This window comes from Mytilus edulis, chromosome 9 (genome assembly GCF_963676685.1).
Source record: "Mytilus edulis chromosome 9, xbMytEdul2.2, whole genome shotgun sequence".
In the NCBI taxonomy this organism is placed as follows: Eukaryota; Metazoa; Mollusca; class Bivalvia; order Mytilida; family Mytilidae; genus Mytilus; species Mytilus edulis.
Genome location: NC_092352.1, coordinates 86,916,784 through 86,937,712, shown reverse-complemented (window position 1 = coordinate 86,937,712; position 20,929 = coordinate 86,916,784). Strand labels below are relative to the sequence as shown.

The following is a 20,929-nucleotide window of genomic DNA, read 5'->3' as shown; positions in this document are numbered from 1 at the left end:
CCACGTCATATGTATCAGAGAAACACAGAAAGTAACAAGGACAAAGCACATATTTAAAGCAAAAATGAAAGATAATACAAACAACACAATGACGGGATGCATAAGTACAGAGCCACGTCGAATTGATATCACCAAAAACAGACCAAACAGTAAAAATATTGATAAAGGAATCTGATGTTCAAAAGTTGTCTTTTGTTGATGACGTTCATAAGTGATTCTCGTTTCTCGTTTCACGTTTTTTTATGTAGATTATACCGTTGGTTTTCCCGTTTGAATGGTTTTACACTAGAATTTGTTTGGGGCCCTTTACAGCTTGCTGGTCGGTGTTATCCAAGGCTCCGTGTTAAAGGCCATACCTTGACCTATAATGGTTTACTTTATAGATTATGACTTGGATGGAGAGTTGTCTCATTGACACTCATACCACATCTTCCTATATCTAAAGTAAAGAACAATATAGCAAGTTATTAAGATGATAAACAACGTCAGTATATACAGAATCTATACTTCAAGACTGTAACGTGTAACCAGGCGTTTATATCTGAAACGAACGTTCCAGTAAATACTTGGATCCAAGTTGTCCACAAACAATACGTCAATACCAAAAACTATATAGCTATCTATATTATTCACAATGTCGAACCAAAATATATATAGTAGCTCCTTGCCGATACAAAGTAACAATAAACAATAATTATATATATAGATATAGGAAGATGTATACACAAATATAATTATGACACAGCCTGTCCTCCTAATAGAACAATCTGTCCTATACGACAGTACGGACTGGTACAGTATGTTACTACCAGACAGTTCGGACTGGTCCAACTTGTCCTCCTAGAAGAACAGTCTGTCACTACCAGACAGTGTGGGCTGGAACAACTTGTCCTGTGAGTGGGACAGTCTGTCACAAACAACTAATGTGAACTATTGCAGTCTGTCCTCCGAGTGAGACAGTCTGCTCTACCAACTTTCAATGTTAGACCAACTTGTACCCAGTACAAGTTGTCCTCCTATCAAACTTACAGCTATGTAGCGTACTCACTCTTGTAAGCCACTGACTCTCCCGCCAAACGTCTATTAAAGCTACACAACGCTTCCTTCTACATGAAATATGCATATATACAACATGATTCTTCGTGTTTGTTAACTAAACAACCAATTACATTACAAGACCATCGTGTATTATTTGTATAAAATTGAGAATGGAAATGGGGAATGTGTCAAAGAGACAACAATCCGACCAATCACCATAGACTAGAGCAGACAACAGCCGAAAGTCACCAAATGGGTCTTCAATGCAGCGAGAAACTCCCGCACCCGGAGGCGTCCTTCAGCTGCCCCCTAAACAAATATGTATACTAGTTCAGTGATAATGGATAAATGTGTGCATTTAATGTTTCAGAAAATTAAAAGCTGAGTATATTATCTGGATTGATCAATTTTTTTCCCGCTTTGCAAAGACTGCAAATAGACAAACACTCGAGTTTCAATCGATACTGTCCACACAATTACAATCAACTAAATGCTATTATTGTCCAAATTTCTAAAACCTTTTTATGAATTTAGTTTATTTGTTTATTTTGCAGGAATTAATCAAAATAAATAGCAAAATCCACTTGATTTTTTTTTAATTTATTTATTATTATTTTATTTTTTTCACTGATATTCCGAACCTCAACTGGATTTAGATGTTATGTATCTAGCATGTCTCGGTCTAGTCATGCTTTAAAATTTGTTTTTATAGTATGTGCATCATTGGCTGATCCGGGGGATCGAGGGGTTGGAACCCCCCTTTTCAATGCATTTGAATGGAGCCATAAAGCTGACCCCCCTTTTATTAACCTGGGTTGGGAACCTCCCTTTTTTTAAGTGGCTGGATCCGCTCCTGTGCATATGTTTGTCTACACTCGGATTGAAATTCGTGGTGACGGTAAATACGGCCATATTTGCCAAAGTTGTCCAGTGCTATTGTTTCAGAAAAAGGGAGAAGGTTTGGATCCATTAAAACGTTTAATCCCGCTGCAAATGTTTGCACCTGTCCTAAGTCAGGAATCTGATGTACAGTAGTTGTCGTTTGTTTATGTAATATATACGTGTTTCTCGTTTCTCGTTTTGTTTATATAGATTAGACCGTTGGTTTTCCCGTTTGAATGGTTTTACACTGGTAATTTTGGGGCCCTTTATATAGCTTGTTGTTCGGTGTGAGCTAAGGCTCCGTGTTGAAGGCCGTACTTTAACCTATAATGGTTTACTTTTTAAATTGTTATTTGTATGGAGAGTTGTCTCATTGGCACTCACACCACATCTTCCTATATCTATATACTATGTGAAAAGAATGCTTGAACGATTGACCTGTTTGAAACTGAGATGTATAAAGATAAGACGTATGGTGTCACTAATGGCAACATTCTGAATTGGATATTTCTTTTCAAAGTATATAATATTCTTTTTTTATCTTTTTTTTTTGTGCGGTGAGCACGACAAGCACTAGTCCAAATAATAATTATGACGTCTTGGAAGGCTATTTTAATTTTTACTTTGACGCCTTCCTGCAATATCATAGCCTTTCAAGAAGTCATAATTATTTGGATTAAACAGCACTAGACAGTTGTTATCCATTCGTTTGATGTGTTTGAGCTTTTGATTTTTCAGATGTCTGTCGTCACTGAACGCTTTATCATCGGGAAACAAGACGTTCCGGTCATGGAACCGGTTCGGCCTGGCTTGATTCTGCCTAAGTCGATTCGACCATATACATTAATGATTTGAGAATGAATGCATGATATAATGTAATTTTATTCTTTTATTCACAATATATATATATGTTTTTTGGCTCTGATTCTGACCAATGCTAATATACTAAATATATATTTACATGTGCTCTGTGACCTTTATTGTTGTAGTTACCAATTATGCGGTCAATCAATTGTATCTGATTTTATGCCCTTTTTGGGCCCTGTAATTAGGGAAATAAAATTTCTATTCTATTCTATACCTTTTATAACTGATTGACTGGGCAGGCATATTTTATGCTATAAGAGCATTAATTTTAATAGTCTGAAGCAGCTATACGTATATCGCACAGGCACTTGTCTCAGAATTTTTTTTCCTATATACCTTAATATAATTTATATTAAGGTATATTGGGAAAAAAAATTCTGAGACAAGTGCCTGTGGTATATCGGGTGATGCATCCAATATAACAGGGGACACTTACCATGTTGGCCTGGGGCACCTTTATCATATTTATTTGTTTATTTGTCTCATCATGGTCAATTTTCAAGATTTTACATTCGTTGCTAATGATGCATTAAAGATGTTAAATCGTCCGATTGAATAGATCCAAGAGAATTTTTTGTGCAGTAAAGAGGATAATTTACATATACTTTTGGATCATAACTGGACACGAATATGTATGGCGAAACCAAGGCCTATAGTTAAGGAATCTGTTTGACACATTCATGAACCTTTATTTCAAGTAATTATTATAGTAAAAATTCCTCTCCTGTATCGGGCCGAGTTAATTCATCTTTGACAGAACTTTGCTCTTTGGTTTATTATTGTTCTCGCTTAAATATGCGTGAAATATTTGCTTCTGAATGGAAACAAACAACAATCAGTCAATAAAAAGCATACATATTTTTCTCTGTTTGATATCACAATTATGAAATCTGTTTTTAATATAGATTTTCTAAAAATTCGTCAGTTCTATTTTACTTTTTGTCGATTCTATGAACAGTTTGTAATTCTACCTTTATGACAGGCCGAGATCATAAAATTACATAGCGAGCTGTACAAACTTTCCAATCTCGTTTTGGAAGATAAACTCAATTTACCAAATAATTATTTATTTTCTTTGCGATATCATGATTGTGTTTTGGTCTAACCGCCGCTGCATCTTAATATAAATTTAGTATTCTTTTCTTTTTATTAACAAATTACCTGAAACTGAACATCAATTCGTTTAATTTTGTTTTAAAATTTCAGTCATTTTACAAAATAACTGAATATTTTTGGTCATTTTAGACAATGCGTCAACTTTATGCATTTTATGGCCTAAAAAAGCTTGCAACCAGCTGGTAACATATGTACTGAAATAAGCAAATAAAATAATACTGTTCATGCAGATAAATTACAATATATCATAGCGAACTAATTTTAGAATAAAAGCAGCAAAAAAACGAGTCAAGCTTAGCTCAAATGACAAAGCACTAATTGTATGCATTTTATTAGCATGAGCTGCCATTCCAGGTCTGTATTAGATGGAAAATTGAGTTCGAGAATTTTCCCATCTTATGTGGTTTGGTAACTCATTTCATAATTATGCAGCACTGTAACGAAATGATTGTAGCCCATATCTTATAATTTTTACTCTCGATATAACAGCTATATCCTTAGATCTAAAAATTATAAAGTTGAGTTTTAATATTCAGTATTATTATGAAGATAACTCGGACTTTTCTTGCGTACAATGTTAAATTTTTCAATTCCAATAGTTTCAAGTCTGCGAATTAATAAAGATGGAAGTCAAGACAAAAGTGTTTTTTTATAGCTGCATATATAAATATAATAGTCCTCAAATATGAAACGGAGAGCTCTTTTATGATTTTTTTGTCAATTTAATGTGTGTTTTGTTCACTACGTTAATGCCAAATTACCGGACAATAATTAAAATTTGAACGGATGAAAGAGTAGTAATTAAGCTGTTGTATATATAGACGTCCGGGGCCAACCTGTTTAGATATTTGCCATAGCTTTTTTTACAAATTTGTGAGATATGTTCATCAAAATTTAAGTTCAACGTCTATCGTTACACCAAGGAGTTTAACATCTCCATCACATACAAGTTTACTGTCTTATTAATCAAAAGTTAAATTATAATTTTATGGCTTTTTCCCCAATAGCGCCCGGGTGGCCTAAGCCCTTGAACCTGGCCCGATTCGCATTCATAAAAGTTTGGGAAAACTATTTTATAAACTTTTTTCACTGTCAATTTCAAGTGTTTTAATTACAGTATCGACATTATTTTCACAGTAAGACCGGATATAATCATCTACATAGTTATAAATCGTACTGTCTGAACACGGTAGAAAACATCGACAATAAAGACAATTACGGAACAACCTGACAGGTCGACCTGGCAAGATTCGACCTTTGGCCCCGGGACCCCCAGTATTTCCCAGTCACTGAAAACATTGATATATATAGGCATCACTCAGATAAAAAAATAAATAATGAACCGAAATGAACCAAGACCGAATAGATATATGGCCGTATGTACGGCTGGGTTTCTGGCCGAAACGTCTTCGGCGAAAGCAAAATTTTTGTGTCAATAGCCGCTACCAATAAATCAAGGGCAGATAACAAAGAAACGCCATACACAGTTATCTGCCTTTAAAAACATACGCCATATTGAAAAACAAGCAAAATGGGACGAAAGAAAAAGAAGCAATTAAAACCTTGGTGTTGGTATCCTTTTTAGTCAGTACCATGTTTTCTGAGTATTTTTAAAGTTTCTCAATTAACTAATAATTCGTTTTTGGTGGTTTCTTCACTACATCTACTACAGATAAATTGAGCTTACAATTTGGCTCTTAGTCTTACGACTAAACATTCATTTTTTTGGTTTTTGTTTCCTTGTTCTGTAAATACCAAAAGTCCCAAAAGGTAAATCCTTGGAAAACCGTTTTAGTCCTGACTAAGACTAGACACGGTAGTCTCAGGTCCTGAGCTACCTTAAAATTTAGGCTTTGGAATGTCAATACACATAATTTATACGAAGCAGGTTAACTCGTACCAAAAAAGTAAAGTCGTACCACTTGGAATTCGTACAAGTCAGAAGTTGTATCACATTAAAAATTATTAAAAAATATGAATGTTTAATGGTGGTTTTTTTTTTACATTCATGAATGTTATTGAAATTTGGTAGATAAATCAAAATGATAGTATTCTTTGTTATTCTGCCAACACTACCATTAGGCCTACAGTACAGGTCATTCACAATACCATTAGACACATCATTAAAAAAGAGGGGCGAAAGATATCAAATAGACAGTCAAACTCATAAATAGAAATAAACTGACAACCCCATGGCTAATAAATAAAGAAACAAACAGACAGATAGTGAGATAACAGTACACAAGACACAAATTTTTATAGAAAACGAAAGACTATATATATATAGCTAAGCAACACGAACATAGAGTTTAATTTTTACAACCACATTCACTTTTATAAGCTTTAGTTTGCAGATGTATCCTTTAGGTAAATCATTGGAAAATCAATTAAACACCATTTAAATGCATTTAAAACAGTTTTACAAGTTTGCATTTGTACAAGTTTTTTTTAGTGGTACGAGTTGACATTGGTACGAGTTTACAATGGTACAGGATAACTATAATTCATTTATACACCTTATTGCTATTTGTCCTCAATTTCTGGACATCACACAAGTTTGGGTAACACAAATGACCAAATAACACTTGAAATTTTAATTTTAGCACATATTGGTGACTTTTAAACATTGATTATTTGAGGAATGACTGTAATATTTTTTCTGTCTTTAGTGTCTATGAAGAAATAACATAAAAAATGTGGTGCACACTGAATAACACACGTAGCAGGTTATTTTAAAGTGTGCACCACACTTTTTATGTTATTTCAAATCTATAGACAGAAAAAATATTACAATCATTTCTTATAATTTAATTCTAAATTCCATTTTAAACTGGTGTAAACTATGAAAAAACATTGATGAAGTCAGTCAGATGACAAAATTATGTATATGAGCTGATAATCAAAACATCATCAGCCAATCAGAAGACCTGTTACATCCAAAATTAAATTATTAATTAATATTTAAATATATTATAAGTGTATTTGATAACTTAAAAATGATTTACAGCAGGTAAGTTCATAAAGATTGTTATAAATATGGTGTCATGAATAAGCTAAGTGTGTACATCCAACATTACGACCATGTCACATGGTATACTCTATATCGCGTTATCCTTCGTTGCCATGTTGGAATTGAACACTACATGTATATTTATAACGATCTTTATGAACTTACTGACTTTTTATGCCCCACCTCTGATAGTAGAGGGGCATTATGTTTTCTGGTCTGTGCCTCCATTCGTCCGTCTGTCTGTGCGTTCGTTCGCTTCAGGTTAAAGTTTTTGGTCATGGTAGTTTTTGAAGAAGTTGATGTCTAATCAACTTGAAACTTAATACACATGTTCCCTATGATATGATCTTTCTAATTTTAATTCCAAATTAAAGTTTTGACCCTAATTTCACGGTCCACTGAACATAGAAAATGATAGTCAGTGTACTTGGGACACATTCTTGTTATATATCATTTTAACCGGATTTTTGTGACAAAAATGTCGGTTATTGATTTGGGGATGTACGTCGGGCGGACGGGCGGGCGGCAATCAAATGTTGTCCGTGCATTAACTCATGAACCGTTCAACCAAAGCTTTTAAAATTTTAATATGTTGTTACTGACAACTAAATGAAGGTCAAGTTCAATAATGGCGATTTTGACTTTTACCGTTCAGGAGTTATGGTTCTTGAAAGATTGAAAAATGGAGTTTCCAGTTGTATCCGTGCATTTACTCATGAAATGTTCTACCTAAGCTTCCCAAATTTTACTATGTTGTTACTGATGACAAAATGGAGGTCATGTTCAGTAATGGCGATTTTGACTTTTACTGTTCAGGAGTTATGGTTCTTGAAAGATTGAAAAATGGAGTTTCCAGTCGTGTCTGTGCATTTACGCATGAACTGTTCTACCTAAGCTTCCCAAATTTTAATATGTTGTTACTGATGACAAAATAGAGGTCAAGTTCAATAATGACGATTTTGACTTTTACCGTTCAGGAGTTATATGGTTCTTGAAAGATTAATAAATGGTATTTCCAGTCGTGTCCGTGCATTTTCTCATGAACCATCCAACCAAAGCTTTTGAAATTTTAATATGTTGTTACTGATGGCAAATTAGAGGTCAAGTTCAATAATGATGATTTTGACTTTTACCGTTCAGGAGTTATGGTTCTTGAAAGATTGTGAAATGGCGTTTCCATTCACGTTGTTGCATTTACTCATGAACCATTCAATCTAAGCTTTTCAAATTTTAAGATGTTGATACTGATGACAAAATGGAGGTCAAAATTGATATTGACGATTTTCACTTTCACCATTCATCAGTAATGGTTCTTGTGATATTGCCAGGACACAAATAAATATTAATAAATCCGGTTTGCTGTTGTTGTGACAGCCTCTTGTTAAGTTATAAAACCTTTATAATATACAATTATTTAATAATCAATGTTTAAAAGTCAAGCATATGTGCTTTTCAAGTGTCATTTTTGTTCATGAAAGAAATTAAAAAAAAATATGTTAAGGCCACACCAAATTAATTAGTAGTTCTTTGGAAAACCCGCACCTAAATTGCCGAAATTAAAATAAAAAAATAAAAATAAATTTCCCGCACCTCACCTGCCAAAACCAAAAAATAAAAATAAAAATAAAATTCCCGCACGTCGAAAATAAATCCGCATTTTCGACGAACTCGATTCCGGTATTAAAAAAAAATCTTTATCAATTAAGCGTTTGAAAATATGCAGTGTTTGTCATTTGTCAAGCATATTTTTGATTCTGATCAAAACAGTTGCAAAGATGGAAAACGTGCTGATTGTTTCTGTGGTGAAACATTCAGACAAAAATAACAACAAGGCATACATATTAAAAAATACGGCAACCCAAACAAAATGTCGGACATTCAGCCAATCAGGGAACTATATCAAGAAGCCATTGAACGATGTAGCGGTGCACAAAGTGAGATTATTAATATGGGGACGAAGTCCCCAATAACAGTAGAAAATTCAATAAAAAAAAAATTCGGGAAAATTTCCCGAATTTTTCATTGTACTAATGAACTCGAAATCGTTCAATTTTTTTTATGTCATGTTTTGAAATCCCGGACCTGCGCAGAAATGTACAATATACTTCCTTTTTCCGGTCTCGTTTGTATGAAACTTTGAGTAAAATATATATTTATCAGTCTAGTATAAAATAGGAAGAAACGCGCAATACCAATTTCATTTTTAATAATTCCTTGATATGAAAAAACGTTACCTGATGATAGCGTTTCTTTGTTGACATTGCATATGACGTCATAATTTAAATAACGTCACAACTAAAATCCCTAACAACAGAACCAAAATCGGAAACGTTACGGTATTTCCGTTTCTTTTTTTTTGACAAATAATTAAGTTACAAAAAAATAATTCATGCAGACTTCGTCCCAATTTACAGGTAATGCCTGCCTCATATTATTAAAACCATAGACAAATAAGTAAGTCGAACAGTTTCGATGATTCTAGTATCGAAATATCTGACGAAAATATGGTATGGTCAATATGTAATGACCTAAACTTTAAATATGTGCAGTTCACAATTGACGATGGATCTACTGCTACTAAAGATGCATCAAATTCAAAACCAAGTGGAATTAATGCATTTTCGGTACTCATGAGCTCACAAAATGAGTTACACATGCCTGACTTTAGTGGCTTAAATCAAAGCTTAAAAGGGCCTTATTGCAATTATGTAGATATATTGCTTGTAGTTTCTAATACTTTGGTTATAATTGGCCTCACAATTAGCCCAAAATATGGTATTTTTGCCTTCGCAAGGAAAAAGGCCAAATTTTTTATTTCTAAATGGTCATAACTTTTGAACCGCTTGACCGATTTCAAAAATTTTGGCACCAATGAATTTCTTTTGTTGAACTCTTTCAAGAAAATGTTGTTTTATGCACTTTCTCTATACTTCATATTTTGACTGACCTCCCTACTGATAAACCTGTCCCCTTGTCTGGGAAACAGCTGTTGGTATGTTTTGGTGTAATTTATTTTCTGATATTTAATTGTAAAGTAGCACTAGCTAGAACCCCCAGTTTCCACTGCTTGGATTGACTGGTTAGTGATCCATATGCATAAACACAAACAACACACCATGCAGTTATGTTACAAGAAGCTAGCTAGCATACTACAGAGGGTTTCTAAGGACCAGTAGGTGCATATACTACAGATGAAAGCAGTGCATATTAAAAGCAGATAGCCATATAAAGTTCATGCATAAAAAAACATGTTCAAAAGTGTATATTTGTGCAGTGTTAATTATACAAACAACAAAACAAAATGAAAAAGAATGCAGAAAGTTGAAATACATATAAAAAGGGAGATAATTTAATTATATCAAATTATGTCCCCTTTCAATTAAGTGAGTTGAAAATTCAGTTGCTTCTTTTAGGTAAAAGATATAAAAATTGAGAGAAAAAAAATATCGCTCGCTCCATATTTCTTCAAAATTTGAGGCGAAGAATTTAAAAATATAAATTTGAATTTCGCTCGCTCGCCCCATTTTTTTTGGGTAAAATCTCAAAGAACTATTAATTAATTTGGTGTGGCCTAAAATTAAGGTTTTCAAGTTTTTTTAAAGAAAAATAATAACAAAACTGAATTTTGACTTTTTGTCATACATTCAATACCTTGAAATGAAATTATGAATTATAGTCCTATGAACATGGCTGGTACAAGATGTCTGCCCTAAGGGGCTTGGTTTATATTTATCAATGATGTCCATGTGAAAATTGCATATGATATAATGGTTTCAATATCACAAATCATTTCACCATGTATCAACCCTCAACAAAAATAAGAATCTAGCTCCTTGTTTCTCAAGTTAAAATGTAAGTGTTGATCATACAGGCAATGACAGGTGTAAGATAGAAAAAAAAACCACATAATATCTTATTTGATCTAATAAATATTTAAAATTACATAATTTTCATTGATATTGATCATTTCACTTATGTAGATGTGATACTATTTAAGCAATACATGTATAGTGTATTGTTTTTTATGCCCCACCTACGATAGTAGAGGGGCATTATGTTTTCTGGTCTGTGCGTTCGTTCGTCCGTCTGTCCCGCTTCAGGTTAAAGTTTTTGGTCAAGGTAGTTTTTGATGAAGTTGAAATCCAATCAACTTGAAACTTAGTATACATGTGCCTTATGATATGATCTTTCTAATTTAAATGCCAAATTAGAGTTTTGACCCCAATTTTACGGTTCACTGAACATAGAAAATGATAGTGCAAATTTCAGGTTAAAGTTTTTGGTCAAGGTAGTTTTTGATAAAGTAGAAGTCCAATCAACTTGAAACTTAGTATACATGTTCCCTTTGATAAGATCATTCTAATTTCAATGCCAAATTAGAGAATTTATCCCAATTTCACGGTCCACTAAACATAGGAAATGATAGTGCGGGTGGGGCATCCGTGTACTGTGGACACATTCTTGTTTTTAAATGAAATTGATTGTTTCACTTATAAATGTAGATGTAGATATGATTTAATATATTGCATTACAATTCCTTGACAATGTATAAGGTATTGTAACAGAGAGTTTGATGATGAGAAGATACTTATACAGCACCAGAAAGCAAAGCATTTCAAGTGTCATATTTGTCATAAAAAGTTATACACAGGACCTGGTCTTTCCATTCATTGTATGCAGGTAAGCAACAAAAAACTTTGTACCTAAGAGTTTGTCAGACATGGTTCAATATAATATTTTTCTCAGTCAAGTTAATTATCAAATACTGTAGATATTGCACATTCTCATCAGATCTGATTATTATACATGTAGGTTGCATGATTTGCAGCATATCTGCTAAGATAACAGACAGATCTTTTCTTCAGATTTTATGTACGTTAATTTGTCTATCAAGTATCATGATCATGAATATTGGAAATAGGTCTCAATAGTTCCACAGTTGTATCCCAACAAATTTCATTTCACAATTTCAATTTTTGCCTCTAAATATGAAAGCACCACATCCATACCTCAATCTGAAATAAAGGTACAGTGTAATACAATGTATATATGAAATTGAGAATGGAAATGGCGAATGTGTCAAAGAGACAACAACCCGACCATAGAACAGACAATAGCAAAAGGTCACCAATAGGTCTTCAATGCAGTGAGAAATTCCCTCACCGGGAGGCGTCCTTCATATATATACATAAATGTAAATTGTAAACAAGTATTTATAGAAAGAAGATGAAACTTGTAACTATGTATCTTTTACATGTAAAGATGACTACATGCATGTACACTACAGCTTTATCATGTTTATTTAGGTACATAAAGAAAAAATAGATAAAGTTCCCAATGCATTACCAGGAAGACAGAATACAGAGATAGAAATATATGGTATGGAAGGAATACCAGAGGAAGATCTTCAACAACATGAGAAGCAAAAATTAGGTAACAGTATATGAAAATTAAGAGATTAAGTCATTGATTTAGATAAATGATAACCTATATTATTTTTGTGGTAATGTAGGATAAAAATACCTTTGCAATTTTTTGTAGTGTAACATGTTGGATGTTGTTTCAATTACTTGAATTGATGTAAACCAATTTTCGATTAATCTTTCAAATTTTTCAAGGTGTCAAAATTGAAATTTGGTATGATTGTCAATGAGACAACTATGCTCCAGAATTCAATGAAAAGGATGTAAACTATTAAGGGCCACTGTAAGAGTTTCAACAACCAGAAATTCACATACTGTATAGTGTATAGTTATCTATATTCATATATATAAACAATTCCAAGTGTAAAACAACGGCTTCATTTCTAAGAAAACAATTTACAAAACGAAAATATGACAAGACAGAAACCAACCAAAACCAAGGAACATGCCCTGAACTGGGACATGCACCTTAAGAATATGGAGGGGTTAAACATATTTGTGAGTGCTCATTTGTATTTCTTTCTTCAGACCATCCAGCTAAAAGGTTAAAAGATGACAGTGATGATGATGACAGCAATAGTGGCTTTCCTACAACTAGTACTAGTAATAACATGCCACCGATGCCACCTGTACCTATGCCACCATTTGGTATGCCAGGGCCAGGAATGCCTCCTATGCCACCTGGACCTATGGGTCCTGGACCAATGATGGGACATATGGGTCCAATGGGACACCACATGGGTGGACCAATGCCTCCAATGGGTAGGTTGGAACTAACAAATTGTTTATATTATTTCTTTCAGAATCAGAAGCTAAAATTAGAAAAAATGTTTTGTCAAAGGAAGATATTTGATGCTTCACAAAAGAATCTATGTAAAATTCATGGAAATCTGTCAACCAAATATTAAGAAAATAAAAATAAACAAACTGATTTAAGATAAAATGGCCATATCCATGTTTTAGTATGGGAAACCACAATATTTAGTCGGATTTAAATTTAGAAACGCAAATTTTTGCAAGTTGGGTTGAATTCGTAGACCTTTTCAAGATCACTAACAGTAAAAATAATTTTCTGGTTAGGTATATTCCAGTATTTAAACCCAGAGGGGAGTATTAGGGAACCATTACCTTGATTTACAACTATTTTTTAGTGACCCTAACTAAAGTAAGGAAAATAACAAGGTTTTTAATCCCATTTGATTATTTTTCCTGGACAACTCACTGAATATTACATTCAGAGATAAGTGGCTAAATCTAAGAAGTTTACACAAGTTATTTTCCTATTGTTTTATTTGTTATTACTTTGATAAATACATATATCATGTATATATACATGTTTATTTATTGCAGGCATGGGACCAATGGGGTAAGTTTTTATGTTTGTTATTTATCAATATATACTGAGTGCCAATGAAAACGCAACACTTTTGTTTTTCCAAAAAATCTTATAATTTTTATTTTATTTATATTAGAACTTTGTATAGTTGGTTGAAAATGACTTTTAGGACAATTTTCGACAACTTTACGGTTGAGTGATTTTTGGAACAAATGCGAAGTAAGGGTTATTTTGAACGAACAAAAACCGAGTTCACCGCTTTTCAACATACGCACCATTTTCACGATTTTGTCATTTTAAGCTTGGCTAATGTCATGAATTTTCCCGCCCTTATTGTTAGGAAACTGCAATAAACATCTGAGTAAATGCCAGGACTTTCCGATAACCAGCGACATGCAGTTTTGGGCATAATCCAATGAAGCCTTTCACAGCATACAATTACAAGAAGACTGAAGTTGTAGCCTCTACAATAACCCAAATCATCCACAAATTCAACCAAAATGAATCATTTAATGATAAGCCACATCCCGGGGTACAAAAAGCAAGAAACGCTCAGCAAGACCGATACATTTGGTCTTTCACATATCCGATATCGACTATGATGGCTGTCCAAATGTCAAAGAGTTCAATGGTGGTCACGGTAGAACCTTTGGAGCAATTCAGTTGAAAGCACCATTTGCGCAGAAATTGTTTAAGAGCACCACAGTCTTTCCTTAGTGACATTTAAACGGCCGTCTGGCGTAAATATCGAAATCTGTAGACCAAAAATCATTCATTTATCATTATGTACAAAAAACGTCAATGGAGGTTACATAGACATTTGGCACCCGCCTTGGTTAAAAGTCGGATTTTGGTCCGATCGACCAAATTTTGCATCAGATTTGACATGTTTTAGATGATGAAAACCACCTCCAATATCATAAAGTCAGCTCGAGTTTGCTTTGCGGGACAAGTGGAATAACATTCCTCGGGATCACATTAAACGTCCGGGATGATCAATTCCACGGCGCTGTCGAGATTGCGCTGCACCACGGGGTTGTAACATTTTTTGTTAGGACTGTTAGTTGATGATTCGACATTGGATGTTTCGTTTACCTATTGCGCCCGAAAGATGACAAATTAAACATTTTTGTTTGATATCGATCTATTGTTAAAATAGTTAATTTTCAAGAACAATTTATTTTGAGAGATTATCATTTCTTATATAAATTTTATTTTTGAAAAACCAAGTGTTGCGTTTTCATTGGCACTCAGTATATATGTTTATATAACTCATCAAAATATCCTTGCTTTTTTGCATTGATTTTTGTAACAAAATAAATTTATTGAGCAATTTTATTGTTCCTTTAATTTACATTAAGTACTGAAATTATTCTGAGGAAGGAAGTACACTGTACGTGTATTGATAAAAAACAAGAAGATGTGGTAGGATTGCCAACGAAAAAATTATCAACTAGAGACTAAATAGAAAACAACTATTGATCACTGTACATGCTGTAAGTACTTGAACAATAAGCAAAACAACTGCCTTATAGTAAGCTACCGGTAGTTATAAAAAGACCTTGACAAGACAAAATGTGAATTAATTCAAGAATTATTTTTTTAACAACTTGAATTATGTACAAAACAAAAACTAGATATGATAGACAGGAACTCACTTAAAATCAGTAACACAAGGATTTCTCATCATATCCTTAAAATATAACATGACTAAAGTGACAAGAGTACCGATTTAAGAGAACTATTAGTACTTTCAGTTACCAAAAGCTAGCTTCCAATTACAACTAATGAATCAATTATGTTTCCCAAACTGCTTGTGTAAGCTATCAATCAGTACACATGCAGTGTGAAGACATCAAAACACTATAACTTTGGTAAATGCCATAATATGAATATAAGTAGGATTTAGTGTAATAACGTTCTGAACTGTCTAGCAATCTGTGTCATACATCATAGTTAATTATGGTTTAATAGCTTTTGTGAGCTCGAATTATTTTTATACAACCGCAAAAATTTAATTTTTTGGTCGTATATTGCTATCTCGTTGTCGTCGTCGTCCGAATACTTTTAGTTTTCGCACTCTAACTTTAGTAAAAGTGAATAGAAATCAATGAAATTTTAACACAAGGTTTATGACTACAAAAGGAAGGTTGGGATTGATTTTGGGAGTTTTGGTCCCAACATTTTAGGAATTAGGGGCCAAAAAGGGCCCAAATAAAGTTTTCTTGGTTTTCGCACTATAACTTTAGTTTAAGTGAATAGAAATCTATGAAATTTTGACACAAGGTTTATGACCACAAAAGGAAGGTTTGGATTGATTTTGGGAGTTTTAGTTTGAAAAGTTTTGGAATTAAGGGCCAAAAAAGGGCCCAAATAAGCATTATTCTTGGTTTTCGCACAATAACTTTAGTATAAGTAAATAGAAATCAATGAAATTTTAACACAAGTTTTATGACCACAAAAGGAAGGTTGGGATTGATTTTTGGAGTTAAGGTCACAACAGTTTATGAATTAGGGGCCAAAAAGGGGCCCAAATAAGCATTAATTTTTGGTTTTTGCACCATAACTTTAGTATAAGTAAATAGAAATCTATGAAATTTAAACACAAGGTTTATGACCATAAAAGGAAGGTTGGGTTTGATTTTGGGAGTTTTGGTCCTAACCGTTTAGGAATAAGGGGCCCAAAGGGTCCAAAATTGAACTTTGTGTGATTTCATCAAAAATTGAATAATTGGGGTTCTTTGATATGCCGAATCTAACTATGTATGTAGATTCTTAATTTTTGGTCCCGTTTTCATATTGGTCTACATTAAGGTCCAAAGGGTCCAAAATTAAACTAGTTTGATTTTAACAAAAATTGAATCCGTGGGGTTCTTTGATATGCTGAATTTAAAAATGTACTTAGATTTTTAATTATTGGCCTAGTTTTCAAGTTGGTCCAAATGGGGGTCCAAAATTGAACTTTGTTTGATTTCATCAAAAATTGAATAAATGGATTCTTTGATATGCCAAATCTAACTGTGTATGTAGATTCTTAATTTTTGGTCCAGTTTTCAAATTGGTCTACATTAAGGTCCAAAGGGTCCAAAATTAAACTAAGTTTGATTTTAACAAAAATTAAATTCTTGGGCTTATTTGATATGCTTTATCTAAATATGTACTTTGATTTTTGATTATGGGCCGAGTTTTCAAGTTGGTCCAAATCAGGATTCCATATCAAGTATTGTGCAATAGCAAGAAATTTTCAATTGCACAGTATTGCACAATAGCAAGAAATATCTAATTGCACAATATTGTGCAATAGCAATTAATTTTCAATTGGAGTTATCTTTCTTTGTATAGAATAGTAGTTGATAATATATGTTGGAAATTTGCCAGACATGACTATGATGTCATTTTCTATTTTTATTTGCCAATAACTTTATGTAAATAACTTCATTGGAAATTTGCCAATATAAAATGTTGCTGATGAAGCTTTTTTTCCTTATCTTATCTAAAATGTTTTTAGATAATGTATGTTGGACATTTGCCAGACATGACTACATGTATGATGTCATTTTCTATTTTTATTTGCCAATAACTTTATGTAAATAACTTCATTGGAAATTTGCCAATATAAAATGTTGCTGATGAAGTTTTTTTTATTGTTTTATACAATAAACAATGTATATAGAAAAGGGAAACAGGGATGTGAAAAAAGGGGGGGGGGGGGTTAAATTTTTCTCATTTCAGATTTCATAAATAAAAAGAAAATTTCTTCAAACATTTTTTATTCTGTGTCAGAAACCTATGCTGTGTCAACTATTTAATTTTAGATTTAAAAAGTTTGAAGAAGAAATCTTTAATTGATTTGTAAAATCTTGACATTTGTTTTGTGTAAAAAAAAACCATGTAATGTCAAAAATTTGATCACAATCCAAATTCAGAGCTGTATCACGCTTGAATGTTTTGTCCATACTTGCCTCAACTGTTCAGGGTTCGACCTCTGCTGTCGTATAAAGCTGTGCCCTGCGGAGCACCTGGTTTAACAATGACAAAGTTTGACTAATCAATTTTTTTTTTCAGTATGCCACCTAGACACCACCCAGGGATGCCAATGCCACCAAGGCCACCACCATTCATGCATGGAGGTCCACCACCAGGTCCAATGATGGGAGGACCAAGCATGCCAATGTCAGCTCCATCTAAACCATTATTCCCATCAGCTGTTCAGGTATAAAATAGGTTTAGGGAAAACTAGTTGTATTTGAGTTGGTGCTGATCAATTTAAGGTTTGATCTTTTTTTTAAAGGAATAAATGTATTGCATTGCAAGTAAAAATTACCATTTTTAAAATCTCACAGTTATTAATGATTAGTAAAAAAATGTCAAACATACAGAAAACAGAAACTTGGTCATCAATTTTTTGTAGGGAGAAAAAAAAAGAATGTTTAATGGTAAAAAAATATTTTACACATTCAGTTTATTGAGATGAAAACATTAATAAATTTTTGATACTTATTCTTAAAGAAAGATATTAAAACTGTACAAAAGACATGAAAGAGGGACGAAAGATACCAGACGGTCAGTCAAACTCATAGATTGAAAATTAACTGACAACACCATGGCTAAAAAAGAAAAAGACAAACAGACAAATAATAGTACACAAGACACAACATAGAAAACTAAAATCTGAGCAACACTATAAAATCATTCTTGTTAACTATTTTTCAATTATCAAATGGAAACAAAAAGTTTTCTCTCATTATATTTTCACCATCAGTATTATTCTTTTTTTAATTTACAGACATCAACTGCTCCATCATCAGTCTCATTATCACATTCATCCAATCCTGTAACATCATCTGGTCCCCTGTTCAAGACAGCACCAGCTACAAGCAGTGCTCCACCCAAGCCTACATTCCCATCAGCGGCAGCAGTTTCAGCCTCTCCACCCTCAAGTGCAACCATCACTGGAGCACCACAGATTAAAAAACCAGAATCTAGTTCAGGTTTGACCTCAAAACTAATGCATCCAGACGAAGATATATCTTTGGTGAGTTAAAGATCTATTTTAAGGTTTTTACCAAACCGCAGGTAGGAGAAATCATTCAATTTTCATGTATTTGTTTTGTCATTTCACTATTAATACATGGAATTTTAGTATGTTAATCTGTTTGTAATGATCAATGCAGATCTAGAAACAGAAAACAAAAACTCAGTAGGAGAATTTGAATTAAACATCCATTAAGCTGTGTAGACCATGATGAAGTTCATGCAGTTAGAACTCACATATAAATCTGTAGTAATTAATGCATTATAAAAGATTGTTTTTTAGTTACTGATATCTTTTATTTACCCGTCTTGACAGGGAAAATGATAGTTAACCAAATAAGAATAATTTCCCCCTTTAACCTCATAGTAACCCATATTTAATTGGATTATATACAAACACAGTGATTGTAAAAATTAATTTAAACTTGCAACTAGCTTGATTAGTTTTCATGTCACAATCAGCAGGTTGAACTATTGGTAGATATTAAAATCAGTATTACTCAGGCGGCTCAGATCTACTTAGACTTACTCAAGTCCCATAGGAGTAGTTTTGATTTCAAAAATTGATTTGTATAGAACAGCTTTTAGAAATTACAGAAAAAAATTATTTATTCATGCATGTTTTATGCTCTTAATCCGTAGTTTGAAAAGTTCAATTAGTTTTGTATAAAAGTAATGATTTTGCAGTCTTCGAACATTTAATTTGATTAACAGAGACATTAATGTTGATTGTGTAAATAGCAATGAACTATTGTACTTAGTATACATAGTACATGCTTGATAACATGGATAATGTGTGTTGCTGATGAAGGAATTTTAAAATTATCTACTGTAAAGTGGTTTAATTTCACGGGATGAATATTTTTGCGGATAGAACAAAATCGCCAAAATATATTCCAACAATTTACATGATTTAATAGTGCACATGAGAAAGTGTTGATAAAAGTTTTGAAAACGCTAAAATATTTCGTATACCTTATCCAGTGAAAATTTCAAAATTTTACAACCGTGAAAATAACCCGCTTTACAGTATTTATTGATACACCAGTAATTAATTTGTGGGATGTGTTTTTTATCTTGTTATTTATAGGAAGAGAAAAGAGCAAGCATGCCCAGATATCAGAGTATGATGAATCCTGGGAAACAGCAACAGCCACAAGGTATTGGTCAATCTTCAGAACTAAGTGTGTTCGAAGGAATAAAATTTTCAATAATTTGCATTTTAAATTTATCTTTCAAATGATGTTGGGTCTTAAAAACACTTACAGCAGAAGCTTTTCATACAAAATTTTGTAAAAGTATTAAATTCTTGAAGGTTGTGTCATAAGCTTTTTAGACGATTATGAAAAGTTAGAAGTTTCTCCAAAGTAATTGAAAATAACATCCTTGCATAGCTTTCTTTAAAAAAAAAATATCAATAAAAACGAGTTTTCTGATAGAAAAAAAAAACATAGGAGAAAACTGTTTTTGAAATCAAAATTGTAACATGCAGAATTTGCATAAATCTTCACTGGTAAATAAAGTTGTACTTCATAAATCTGTAATAGTTAAAGTAGGTGAGATTTAAAAAAATCTCTTATGGTAAAATCACCTAAGTGAACATTTGATTGCAAGGAGTTCAGTATCACATTGGTGAAATATGTTCTGACTGGATCTAAAATTATTGACTCCTGATGTGGAATACTCAATTAATTGAATATTTAAGTTTTATATGCTTTAAACCTTATATTTTAAGTTGAGAATATAGAATAATTTGTGTTGATTGTGTTGTAGGAATGATGGGGATGTCTTCTAACAATATGTACAATCAAGGTGGCTACGGACCTCCACCTGGTGGCAATAGACGATACTAAAATCATGGATTATCAACAGAAACTAGTGCATCATCTTTTTATTGGTTTTAAATGTTGTTCTTTTATTTATATTTTATAGAAATGTAATTTTGTGTTGAATAATGGGACAAAAGCTGGAAATGTGATTCGATACATACCTGTTTAAATACAGGTAAGCAAAGTCACATGTTCTTATAAAACTCACATTGTTCCACAGACTCCTATGATAATTATAACTGGTAAGTGAAATCAAATAAAAGAGGTCAATTATCTCTAGGGACATGTAAGGTTTGTAATTTTATTGTATTTGTACATTATGGAAAATTGTCAAATATTTCCTTTTAATAAAGATCTTGCATTGTTATGACATTAAAAAAGATGTTAGTATTTA

General features: G+C 32.7%; 1 protein-coding gene across 1 annotated transcript; it reads left to right on the top strand.

Annotated features, from left to right (window-relative positions):
* Positions 1 to 5,367: 5,367 nt before the first annotated feature.
* On the top strand, positions 5,368 to 20,929 carry LOC139489303 (BUB3-interacting and GLEBS motif-containing protein ZNF207-like). Its single transcript, XM_071275587.1, has 9 exons — positions 5,368 to 5,475; positions 11,467 to 11,593; positions 12,220 to 12,346; positions 12,865 to 13,098; positions 13,687 to 13,702; positions 17,738 to 17,885; positions 18,459 to 18,707; positions 19,797 to 19,866; positions 20,480 to 20,929. The coding sequence occupies exons 1-9, from the start codon at positions 5,435 to 5,437 to the stop codon at positions 20,557 to 20,559; spliced, it is 1,092 nt and encodes a 363-aa protein (XP_071131688.1). The 5' UTR covers positions 5,368 to 5,434; the 3' UTR covers positions 20,560 to 20,929.